We start from the raw sequence: 13232 nt of genomic DNA, 5'->3' as shown, positions 1-13232 counted from the left end.
GGCCACTGCACTCCAGTCTGGACGACAGAGTGAGACTCCAACTCAAAAAAAAAAAAGAAGTTGTTTCTCCACTTTGAAATTAGGGGAGACACCTAAAATAATTACCTTGTGGATTGGAGACAATTTTGCTTTTGATCGTGATTATATGTTCGGCCAAAACAAGATGGAAAGACAAATTTCCGTGTTTGTTCACTCTATATCTGTTCACTTTATTTTTGGCAACATTGCAAGGAAATAATGTTAAATTAATCACTGTGTGGTTTTGTGGATTTTTTTTTAAGTTAAATGTTTTGGACATGCTCCCAAAATACAGACATGCTTGTGCGCTTCTTTTGCATTGCCTTGCTCCTCAAAGGAGTCTCTGAAAGGGATTAAAGCCTTTCCTTTAAGTGATATGAATGAGTCATGGATAGGCCAGGACAAAAGATAGAAATGTGGTTCATCTGCATCTCACCTAAATACAAACTCCTGAATTTTAGAACCATTTTGAGTGGACCCATCAGGGCTTTTCAGGACATCAAAGCAGAAATTAGAAATGAGGACTATCTCAACTCCAGATCCTTTAGGCATTTACGTCTTGTCTTTTTATAATGTTTTTTTGTTTGTTTGTTTTTGAATTGGAGTCTCATTCTGTTGTCCAGACTGGAGTGCAGTGGCACGCTCCTGGCCACCGCAGCCTCGACCTGCTGGGCTCCAGCGATCCTTCCTCCTCAGCCTTCCAAGTAGCTGGAACTACAGGCGTGCGCTACCATGCCCAGCTGATTTTTTGATTTATTGTAGAGATGAGGTCTCGCCAAGTTGCCCAGGCGGGTGTCGAACCTGCGGGCTCAGGCAATCCACTCACCTCAGCCTTCCAAGGCACGGGATTACTGACTGAGGCACCAAGTCAGCTCTTTTTATAATGTTAAGTCTGGTAGTTTCCTTTTGTTGAGACACTGAGGCCACAGAAGTGCTAAGAAAGCAAGTGGAGGCATCTTCTGTTTGGTAGGGATGCTGCTTTATGTTGAGAAGGGCAGTCTGCTTTCCCACTCTAAGAAGGAATGGGCCATCAATCAGATAATCAAAGTGTACCCTCCATGGGGGCAGAAACTGTATTTTGTGTGTCTTTGTAGCCTTCATTTTATCTAGCATGAGCCTGGCAATGTCTGAAATAGTCAATATTCAATAAATACTTCATGACTTGGTTGAAAAGTTTTGTTTTTCTTCTGCCCCTCTGAGGCCAAAGCAGTCAAATTGGGAGCCTCACTGAGTGTTCTTTTTGGCCAAAGACTTGCCTTATGATGACTGCCTTCTCTTCTGGGATGTGGAGCAGTGAGCCTCACTCACCTGCCCTGCTACTAATAGCAACTTAAAGGTTACACCCTAAAGGTGACAGTGATTATAACTTTTGTCATCATCCACCATTGAGACTGGGAATTGAAGTGGTAGCTATCTAGAACTGTGAGGCCAGAACAGAGCAAGCCTTTCTAGTCTCAGACCTGAATATTTCTATCACCTGGAGATTGGCATGGACTTCCAGACACAGCTGCTGGACAGTGAGGTTTTTTTTCTGCCCTAGTATAAATGGACTCTTGACATTCATTTAAACGCCAAGCACCATGGGAGGACAAATCATTCCCTTGGAAGGACTGGTTTGGTTTACTGCTGGCCATTGGTGGCAAAATAGAAACGACGTTTTTATTCTTCCTCCCTCCCCCTCCTGAACATTTCAGAGTGACCAGTGGTTGGATTCTTGGCGGCGCTTACCCTGAACCTGAGTTTTAGGGGAGAGGGAATCTGCTGTTGCTGTTTCTGGAGCTGCTCATAAACAAGAATTCCCTATCCTGATCAAGGCTTTAAGCCTAAAAGAAAGCAGAAATAGGTATGGACCTCAATGTATGTCTGTGTGTGTGTGTGTGTGTGTGTGTGTGTGTGTGTGTGTGTGTGTGTGTGCACGTGCTCATGCACATGCACACGTCTATATGTGCGTGTTTGCCTGTGTATATGCTGGGTGGGGTGGGTGTTACTTGGGAGGGGGTGGTATACTCCTCTTCCGGTTTTGGGGCAGCTCAAAGTCTACATTTCCTAGCCTTGCAGAGTGGATTTGAAAGTAATTTTGCTTTAACACCCTACATGTTTCTTTTTCCATTTTGTTGAGAGAGAGAGAGAGGGAGAGAGAGAGTGTGTGTGTGTGTGTAGTTTGGTAGTCATTTCTCTAGCTGCAGGTACCAAAAGAGTATGCTATAAAAGAGTATGCTATGTTCTGCTTGTCAGCCTATCAGAAAATTTCAATTTGACAGTTCATATGCAGTAGTCTTGGAGAGGCAGTGGGATGGAGGGAAAGAGAACTGGGTTGCTAAGCCCATTGGTATGCACTTCTCAAAAAGAATATGATAGGTGGGATTTTAAAAGGGCCCTTGAAGGGTTAACTATGGTGTCAAACTGCTCAACAAAACAATTGGAGACCAGATGGCAGTAACTATTAAGAAGTGAGGAAAAATTTTTTTAAAAGAAGTGAGAAAGGAGAGATGACCTTTCTCCATCTATTATACACATATTCTGGGTTACTCCTTGCATGACTAAAGGAAAGGGGTTCATGTTTTCAGTGAGATTAGAGGCCACTTAATTTAGAAATAAAAGCCTGGGAGCCAGGGTTTTGGAGTTCTCATGTAGAAACCTGAAGCTGGTTAAATTGACTTTTATTGTGACTTTTTGTGTGACATCATGTTCATTCCTCACCAATGACTTGAGACCCTTGGAGTGAAAGAGAGAGTGAAAGAGAAAGAGGGGTCACCTGACACTAATTTTTCAGTTGGGAAAATATGTCAAGAAAAGAGGAACCAATTGTTTAAACCAATAGTAGATTAGAATGTGAATATGAAGTTGTCTTACTACTATTATTAGTTTCACACAACCCATATTACTTTTTTAGACGAATTGGTGATGGGAAAGGATGCCCTTTATATTTTTAAATTTCTAAATGTTGTCAGAGGCACATTTCAAATGAAAGAGGCCTCCCCTTTAAGCTTCTCCTACCCAACAACAACAACATCAAATCTCAATGACTATTTTTGGTTAGCTGAAAGAGAAACCCCAAGTCCTTCTCTTGCTAAGCCAAGGGGCATCGAAAATGGGCACTACCAAAAAGGATTTTTTAAAAAGATATGTCTTATGAGATTAGAGAAAAAGATTTTCATCAAGGCAGGGATCGTTTCTATCTGGTGCAAGCCAAGCTCTCTTCACCTTTTATTTTAGTTGTATTTAACATTTTATAGTTCCCTTCACATGTTGAATTGCTTTACAAATCTTGTCTATGGGGTAACTTTCCCCACTGTCCTGCCCTCACTTCCACAGCCATAAGAGTTGGATTTTTAATTTAAATAGAATATAGAGAGATGAACCCTGTGAGTAAGGACCTTGAAAAATTGCCCACTCTGATCCCCTACTTGACTGTTCCGGTTTTCCCTAGTCTTAGGAGTTTAAGTCCAAATTGAATGTTTAACTCATGCTAAAAGTGAAAGAGGAAGCAGAGCTCTTATGCCTCTAAGTTCCTTATATCAGTGCTACAGCCAGGAATCCTTACTCGTTTGTTTGTTTATTCTTTAATCACCTTCTTTAAGAATGAAATTTATTCCCAATAATTCATCTATTAACTCTAGATTCAATTCTCTACTTTGTTTCTTCTTGAATGGAATTCTCACCCCCAAGTACCCATTTTCTTCCCTTTTAGAAGACTGATTTATCCATCAACTGGGTGTTAAGCTTCCTGTTTCCCCTTCCCAGGTCAAGGGCAGCCCAGGTGCCCAATTTCTCTCTCTCTTCACAAGGCACCACCAGCAATAGAGATGAGAAATTCTGAAGAACAGCCAAGCGGAGGAACAACAGTATTGCAGCGTCTGCTACAAGAGCAGCTTCGCTATGGCAATCCTAGTGAGAATCGCAACCTGCTTGCCATACACCAGCAAGCCACAGGGAATGGTCCTCCTTTTCCTGGTAGCAGTGGGAACCCAGGTCCTCAGAATGATGTGATGAGTCCCCAAGACCACCACCAACAACTTGTGGCTCATGCTGCTCGACAGGAACCCCAAGGGCAAGAAATCCAGTCAGAAAACATCATCATGGAGAAGCAGCTGTCTCCTCGAATGCAGAATAATGAAGAACTCCCAACCTATGAAGAAGCCAAGGTTCAGTCCCAGTATTTTAGGGGCCAACAGCATGCAAGTGTTGGAGCTGCCTTCTATGTTACTGGAGTCACCAACCAGAAAATGAGGACCGAGGGACGCCCATCAGTTCAGCGACTCAATCCTGGCAAGATGCACCAGGATGAAGGACTAAGAGACCTTAAGCAAGGGCATGTCCGCTCCTTGAGTGAACGATTAATGCAGATGTCACTGGCCACCAGTGGAGTTAAGGCCCATCCTCCTGTTACCAGTGCTCCCCTCTCCCCACCACAACCCAGTGACATCTACAAGAATCCCACAAGTTCCAGTGAATTCTACAAGGCCCAAGGGCCACCTCCTAATCAGCATAGCCTGAAGGGCATGGAACACCGAGGCCCCCCTCCAGAGTATCCCTTCAAGGGCATGCCACCCCAGTCTGTAGTGTGCAAGCCCCAAGAGCCAGGGCACTTCTATAGTGAGCATCGCCTGAACCAGCCAGGGAGAACAGAGGGGCAACTGATGAGGTATCAGCATCCCCCTGAGTATGGAGCAGCCAGGTAAGAGAGTTCCCTTTTTGTCATTTCCTGACCTCATCCCCAGTCAGCACCTTCTGCTGTGTGTTGGGAATCTGAAAGGAAGAAATGGATGTGTTTGGTGTAACAAATGGCAGTGCATGGCTGGCCCCTGGCTTAGAAAATTGCCCGCAAACCTGAATTTCTACCCTCTTCAGCCACAATTAGCACTGTATTAACATTCTCTCACCTTTAGAGGTTGAGCATGGCCTCAACTGCCTAGTGGAAGAAAAGGAGCACAAGTCTTGATTTCAGCAGCTATTTGCTGTCCTGTCTCCTCAGATGCTGAAGGAAGTGTCTGTGTTTCTTTTGTTATGAGTTATTAAGCGTTTCCTTGAGAAGCAGAAGCAAATTATCTTGACCTTCAATGAGTATTGAACATCCTATTAGTCTCACATATTCCCCTCCATAAAGTTCTCATCACTTATTTTTGCAAACAAATCTCTGTATTTCCCATCAGTTATCATTTTTTCTGTGGAGTTAGCATGATGCTACAATGGAGGAACCATGTATGTGTGGAGGTTCAAAATGTTACTTGCCTTATACTTCCTTGCAGTTCATGAAGTATGGACTGTTTTGTCTTCAGTAGATAGTTTTTTAGTTGCCTGTCACATTTTTTAAAATTTAAGTTAAATTTGCATCATATCATAGAGAAGTTTTGGTCAGATGATAAAATGCAAAAGGAAAAATACTCCCGTGACTTCTGTTTCATATATTTAGTTCTTTCTATATATACATCTTATTAGTTAGAGGTCCCTTGTCCCATTGTTGTGTTCATCGGACTTTACCATTTCATGATTCTCTTCACTGTTTCTATTGTTAGTATTTGGGCCATGTCTCAGATCAGTAGTATTTCAGTATATGGGGCAGTGAAGAAGGTGTAAACTGTGGACAACAATGGTGACAGTTGTGTGTGATATTTCTGCATTGTGACCATGGGTAATGATAGGTGGCCATAAAGTTGGAAGTCCAGGGACCCTGACTAGCCTTCTTCTATATGCGACCCACAGACTGGGTCTGTAATCTCTTTGATGTCTGAGTCTTTGTCTCCTGTCTCCTCCTCACTCATTTTGGAAAGAACCTCTTGGCTGGAAGCACAATGGGTGACTCAGGAGAAAAAGCAGTCAGGGGTGGAGTAGGGTGAAGGTAAGAGAAAGCACCTGGCATTTCCTTGTATTTCATTTTTTTCCCCTCCAGGTCCTGTTTTTTAGCCAGAGGCAATTCACTTTGGACTCCGCCCTCAACTTTGCCAGTTTAGATTTTTTCCCCCTCTTAACCTAGTTTGATTTCCTAACCTTTTTCAACCTTCTCTGTGCAGCTTTCAAAGGGCAGGAGCATAAGTTCTGATACGTGTCTTGGAACAGGAAATGGGGTAAGGGACAGGGCCATTCAAGGTTTATATGAGAGCAAGAACCAGATTCCCATCTGGCCAAGGAAACCGAAGTCCCAGGGAAGGGTTGGTCCCTTCGACACTGCTTAACTTAGTGGAAACCCATTCAAGCTAGCAAAATGTCAATAAAGCTGAGGGTTTTTGTTTTACTTTTCCTATCAGTATGGAAGACTCTGTGGATGGGCTGACGTCTGTTGCCTTGTGGGAGGGGAGTGTGTTGGCTGGGGTGTGGAGCAGAAGCCAAAGCCCCACTCAGCACATGGCCTGCCTTCCCAGGAAAGCTATTTTCAGAACTCATTCACCAGTATTGTTTGTGATCTAAAATGACTCCCACAGTGTTTGAAGCTAGATGGAAAAGCCTTTTGATCTGCCTAAATAAATAAGGAGCCCAAAGAGGTTTTCTTCTTCTTCTTCTTCTTCTTCTTCTTATACTGATTAAACCACTACAGAAATTTAACTGCATATAATTTATAGGAAGATATGTGTATTTTTTCCTTCCTCCTAAGTTATCTGTGGATCTCTCATTCTTTCTGTCCCCAAAAGCAACAGAGCCAAGGCTGACCTTACCCTTTTTTGAGCAGTATTTTAACATTTTTTGTTAGTTAACTCCAACAGTTCTTTTTCTCTACAGGAGAATTGTGGGTACTTGCTAATGCTTGATGAATAATGAAACCTTTAATGGCCCTAGTGAGAGGATGCTCTGCATGAAGTTTGGGCTTGCATCAGGCAAAATCTGGCTATAAAGTTTTTGCAGGGCCCTGTGTGAGGGAGTGGCGCCTATTGACAAATTACTGGCAAGAGTAGGTAGTTGAACTGCTTTCCAGAAGTATACTGCTTTAGGTGATGACACATTTTTCTTCCTGTATTTCCTTTAACTAGCTATACAGTCGGTGAGTACCTTTCCAAGTAACTGCTGCTAGCACCAACCAATTCAAAGACTAAATTCTTAATTCTTAATCCACAAATTACAGATCAGGTTGTGAAGTAATCTCTTTGAACAAATTGCTACTAAAAAAGAAAAAAAACTTTTGCCTTTAGAGGTTCAGTGAAATGCTGGGGATTTGCTGTTAAAATGAACACAATGTTATAAACAATCCTTTTATTACTACATCTTTCCTATGCCCTCCTCCCCACTTAATAAATAAATATCTTGAATGCCCAGAACTCCAGATGGGAAACAAGGCCAAGCCATCTGAAGAACTTGAAAATTTCTGAATCTTTGTCTTTCTAAGTGCTGAGCCTTTTCTGCATCCTGGGTTTATACATTTATCAACTGCTTTTAAAAATTAAATCATTTCTGTTTATAAAGCAGCCACCTCCTTTCAATTGTTGAAAGCATGCCCAGATCTGAGGTTTCTTGAAATCCTTGTTTAGTGGAATCTAAGGGTGACCTAACACTGTAGTTCAGAGGAGAGCTGGTTGTGCAAGAGAAACCATCAGGAATTTGCAGCCTGCTCCAAGATTCACAGATTCACCATTGCAGAGCTTGGGAAAGGCACAGTTTCTGTGGTGAGGATAAATGAATTCCAGGGTGTTGGTGCCACCTGCTCTGGTGAGAGAATGTGTGTGTGTGTGTGTGTGTGTGTGTGTGTGTGTGTGTGTGTGTGTGTGTATACACGCAGGCTTTGACATGTGTGGGCCAGGAGTGTGGAGTGTGTGTGCACACTCTTGTGTGCACATGTGTGTGGTGGCTGGGGAGAGTGGGGGCTCCCAGTCATCAAAGTGGCAGGGTGGAAGGTGCTGTGTCAGCTAGGTGGAGTGGCTTTTACTTTCCCTTTGGGTCTTCACAAGCTGTCCCTGAGAGGTAGTGTCCCGGGCATTGGGGAGGACTCTGATTTTAGTCCCTGACCTCTGTTCTGCGTGTATGCCATGTTGCCTTTTCTGCAGAGACCCGGTGGCTCAGGTAGCCTTAGGAAGGAGGAGGATGAAAGGAGGGGGACAGGGTAAGAAGGCAGATCAGGGCTTCTGTGGGATCATGTGATTCTGTTGTCTGCAGGAGGTTTGTTGTTCCTGGTTAATGTGTCAGTGGGGAGTGATTCAAACTGCTGTGTGCTGTAAGGACCTGGAGAGTGTGCCGCCACCCAGCTGCCACCTTTATTATTACTATCATTACTTTTTCTGTGATTATTTAATCTTGGGTGCATTTTGTTTCCTCTGACATCCCCCATAACTCTCCCTCACCCCTGTTGTTTCTTAAGTTTTACCCCAGTGTTAATACTACCCTGCTTTCTTGTGATGGGCAGATGCTGGAACCCAGATGGAGTTCCTTTGCTGAAGGGTTTTCTCTCTTTTTGTAACTGCCCAAGCCTTTGCTTGTTTGCAGACCTGCCACTGACGGTCTGCCTTGGTTTTCCCAACATCGCGGTGCACTGAGGTCTGCTTCCTTTTCCAGCCTGCAGAACCCAGGGGCAGCTGCCTGGTCTTGGCCTATCTCCGTTCTGGGCTTATCTGACTTCAGATACCTTCTTCCTGAGACTTGTGGTTTCCTCCTTCTTGAGGCCTCTAACAGGTTTTGTGCTGTCCAGGGCATGAAGTAGCCTTTCAACCTTCAGACAGGAGGGAGGCCAGTGGCTGAGTTTGTTTGAGAGAAAGGCCTGGGCTGCTTGATGGGGCCCAGGGGAGCTCGGGGGAGGAAGCCCAGTACAGAACTGGGCGTTCAGTCTTTAAAAGAGAACACCTCCCAGGCCTTAGGCTTCCAGATACTGGGAACAAGACTGAAGGTTAATGTAATGCTTTTTCCCTTGAATTTTGCATTGGAGAATATGAAGTTTTAGCCCCTTTTCTGCCTAAGAGATGCACAAGTCCAAACAAATCTAAGGATATTCTATTTTAATTCTAGGGATATTTAGACATTGTAATAGCTCTTACTAAAAAAGAAAGAGAGCACTTAGTCTTTAACCTATGAGGAAACTGAAGACTTAAATGGAAAATGGAGACTCTTCACCAAGCTCATCAATAGCTCCCAGACTCTTAACTGGAAGAGTGTTTTGAGCTCTGGGAGAGAAAGATTATGTATGGTAGCAGCTTTCCAGTTGGAATTATGAGTACCATGTATATTATTTACATTGACAGATAGATGAAATTGGAAGAATGTGGGTACACCAGAGGCACAGATAGAGTGGAAGGACAGAATCCAGAGTTTGAGCAAGTTTGGGGGCCCTTGTGAACATCTAGGTTATTTGGTATCCATGAACAGGTGTTTGGAATGATTTTGTAGCTGTAAAAAGCCTTTATAGTAAAGATCCCTTGTAGGGAATGGATAAACGAACAATAATGGTAACTGGAGTGTGTGTGGGAGGGATGTGTTTTAGTGTCTGGAATACCGGTTAAAAGTTAATTGCTCCTGATGATTTGTTCCGGTTCTACCATGAATTTTATGCAATTTACTGCAAATATTAAATGAATATCCTATAAGTAACAAACTAACAGGGTCAACCTATTTCACTGGGAGGTAGATAAGAGACTTTTTGTAACTTCTGTTGCACCAAAAAATAAGACCCCAGTAGTTTTGCAATTTGTTTGTGACCTCAGGAATGAAACAGGCTCATGCAGATTAAGTTAGACAGATAGTAAGCAGTAGAAAAGGTCTCCAGACTTTCTCTGTTGGGATCCAAATCCCATGCTCTTAGCCATCTGTCTTTCCTGGATTGAGAAATATCAACTGTAGGACAAGCAACCACAGGACATGGGAGCATATGAGGTTAGTTGGGCATGGGCTTGGGGATGAACAAGCTTTTTGTCTTTAGTGTACACGGACAGATACTCTTCCTGGTAGTGGTGATGGTGGAAGTATTCCATCCACATATTCTATTGTCTTCCTTAATGGCTAATAGTCATTAGCTATGAATTATTTGTTCCTAGGTATTAATATTTTTACCTGGTAATTAGGTACAAAAATGGGAGAGCCACATTAAACAATGTACCAAAGGTCTTTTTCTGGAACTTTCTATAAGCAGTAGGCAGAAAATCTGAATATCAATGCATTACGGCAGTGGGAAAAGCTGGAAAATGGGAATCAAGAAAGAAGAGTTCAGCTCTGGCGCTAGCACTAAATCACTAATATTTGGCAGATCACTTCCCTTTTTAGGGCCTCAGTTTCCCCTTTGTCCAATAATGGAGTTGAACTAAATAATTTCTTCTTTAAATAATTTATTGTTAAGAGAAAATTTTCACTCTGTTGCCCAAGCTGGAGTGCAGTGGTGTTATCATAGCTCACTGCAGCCTTGAACTCCTGGGCTCAAGCAATCTTCCTGCCTCAGTTTTGCAAATAACATGTGCCATCACCCAGCTAATTTTTACATTTTTTTTGTAGGGACAGGGTCTCATATTGTCCAGTCTGGTCTTGAACTTCTGGTCTCAAGCCTTGGCCTCCCATAGTACTGGGATAGCAGGTGTAAGCAACCACATTTGGCCTAAATAATTTCTTTTTTTTTTTTTTTTTTTTTGAGTTGGAGTCTCACTCTGTCACCCAGTCTGGAATACAGTGGCAAGCACACTTATGGCCACCAGCGTTGACCTGCTGGGCTCAGGCGATCCTTCCACCTCAACCTTCCAAGTAGCCAGAACTACAGGCATGCATTACCACGCCTGGCTAATTATTTTATTTTATTTTATTGTAGAGACGAGGTCTCACCAAGTTGCCTGGACTGGTCTTGAACCCGCGGGCTCAGGCAATCCACTCGCCTTGGCCTCCCAAAGTGCTGGAATTACAGGCTGAGCTACCGAGCCCGCTCCTAAATAATTTCTTTAAGGCCTTTCCAGTCATTACATTTTGTGATTCAGTACATCAAAAATAGCCTGATAGTGTTGCTTGCAAGCCTGCCAACGTCTTTATATTGTTACTGCTAATGGGTATCATTAAATCATTAATAACTAGAATCAAAAGTAATTATTTGGTGTTTCTAATATAAATATCTTCCTACCTTTGAGTAGTTTTTTGCTAATATATGAATTATCAAAGGGGATTGCTGATAACAAGATGAGGGGTGGTTTCAGTGGCTGTGGTTTCTTTCTGGACAAATGGAATGTATTTTCTGAATTGGAATTTTTATGTGTGCTGGGCCATATACATACTGTCAGAAAAAGGTTAGTTTAAAATAATGAGATAAAAATTGCAATGTAGAAGAATTGTTTGAAATGCTTAGACTTGAGCAACCAGTATAGAGGGTTTATCACTAAGATTTTCACAAAGCACCTGTGGAGGTCATCTGGTTCTGTGCCCCCATGGGATCATACCTCTGTCAGGCAAAGTCATAGAAGACCAGGTGGGAAAAGAGCTGTAGAGGTCTCTGCAGAGATTCCACAATCTAACCCTGCCTGCTTCTCATTTTGCAGGTGTCCTGGGGGCACCAGAAGCCTCCTCATCTCCCTTTCTTTTGCCCTTCTCCTCCAGTGTCTTGGGAGAGAACTTAACCTGCACCTCCCTTCATGTTTTACAGGCCAACGCAGGACATCTCATTGTCACTGTCAGCCAGGAACTCTCAGCCTCACAGCCCTACGTCTTCCCTGACATCTGGGGGTTCCTTGCCCTTGCTACAATCTCCACCGTCCACTAGATTGTCTCCTGCCCAACACTCCTTGGTCCCAAACCAGGGAGACCATCCAGCTCACCTGCCTAGGCCACAGCAGCATTTTCTTCCTAATCAGGCTCACCAGGGAGATCATTACCGTCTCTCGCAACCTGGCCTAAGTCAGCAGCAGCAGCAACAACAGCAGCAGCAGCAGCAGCAGCAGCAGCAGCACCACCATCACCATCACCATCAACAGCAGCAGCAGCAGCAGCAGCAACAACAGCAACAGCCACAGCCAGGAGAAGCCTATTCAGCTATGCCTCGGGCTCAGCAGTCATCTGCTTCTTACCAGCCAATGCCAGCAGACCCCTTTGCCATTGTTTCCAGAGCCCAGCAGATGGTTGAGATTCTCTCAGATGAGAACCGGAACTTGCGGCAGGAGTTGGAAGGATGCTACGAGAAGGTGGCGAGACTGCAGAAGGTAAGGCTTCCATTTGGGATATTAAGGTCTCCTTTAGATCTTATTTGTGGGGTTGTTTAATATTCATAGACAAGTCTCCACTTGTGAGTGCCTGCCTGCATTACTTATGGCAGGTCTTCAGGATTTTTATATCTGAAGGTTAGATATGGGTCAAACATTGGAAAAAGCCTTCTGCCTGTCTACCTAGGAGAAGTAACATTTTTACATTTATACGGGGAGAAAAATATTCAGGCAGTTTTTCCAGATACCATAGCCTTAAAGAAAACTTAATGGATTGTTTTAAAATTCCAGAAGGCAGGGGTACTTCTTCATAAGGTCAAGAATACTCATGATGCCTGTGTAAGTGAAGGGCCTGCCAGCATTTTAAGGCTTGTTGTCTTGATCAAACTTTCCCAAATATGAATTTGAATCTTAATTGTAAAACCGTAGTTCCTAGAAAAATCTTACCAGCTGAAGTTAGAGCTTGTTCTGGAAAAAGCTTAGAGTACTTTTCCTAGTGGGAGTTCTCATAGTAACTCTTTTTCAACAATTCCTTCACCCCCCTTTTTTGCTTTGGTCCTTCCCTGCAGTTCAAATTCAACATCTGCGCTCTTTCTCTGGTGTGTGGGGGGGCGGGCAGGAGGGGTTTAGCACCACAGCTGGGTGACAGGTGACAGCCCTAGACTGAGGAAGTAGAAAAAGGAGTTTGTCCCCAGTTCACATTCTTCCTTAGGCCCCCTCCCATCTCCTGCAGCTAGGACTTTAGCTCTGGAGTGCCCCAAGCTAGGAACCCTAGCTCTTGGCTTCTAGTGGCTATTGAATAGGGTTATGCCTTTGGCAGGCTCTTTGCAGCTTTTGTCATTGTGGAGCTCATGTGGTTTGATCTTCCTACAATGTGAACTGTTTAGGGAGGAAAGGGTGAAGGTGGGGGAGGGAGGAGAGGTTGCTTTGTATTGTTCAGCAACTCTGTCCTTAGGAGACACCAGGAGTGGAAATTTTGGGGGCCTGAACAAAGCTGAGAATATTCTTTTTCTTTCTTTCTTTCTTTCTTTCTTTCTTTCTTTCTTTCTTTCTTTCTTTCTTTCTTTCTTTCTTTCTTTCTTTCTTTTTCTTTCTCTGTCTCTTTCTTTCTTTCTCTTTCTGTCTTTCTCTCTCCCTCCC

The 13232-nt window shown here is 43.4% G+C and overlaps 1 protein-coding gene across 1 annotated transcript in view; it reads left to right on the top strand.

Moving 5' to 3' along the window:
• AMOT (angiomotin) overlaps nt 1-13232 on the top strand; it is a 66105-nt gene that overhangs the window by 13751 nt on the left and 39122 nt on the right. Inside the window, exons 3-5 of the mRNA XM_008053114.2 lie at nt 1713-1861; nt 3763-4696; nt 11540-12092. Coding sequence (XP_008051305.1) covers nt 3825-4696; nt 11540-12092 — 1425 coding nt within the window. The 5' untranslated portion in view covers nt 1713-1861; nt 3763-3824. The remainder of the gene's footprint in view (nt 1-1712; nt 1862-3762; nt 4697-11539; nt 12093-13232) is intronic.

This window comes from Carlito syrichta, unplaced genomic scaffold (assembly GCF_000164805.1).
Source record: "Carlito syrichta isolate Samal-C Ts95f unplaced genomic scaffold, Tarsius_syrichta-2.0.1 Scaffold287885, whole genome shotgun sequence".
Lineage (NCBI taxonomy): Eukaryota > Metazoa > Chordata > Mammalia > Primates > Tarsiidae > Carlito > Carlito syrichta.
Note: the sequence above shows the minus strand (reverse complement) of the source record. Positions and strands in the feature narration are given on the sequence as shown.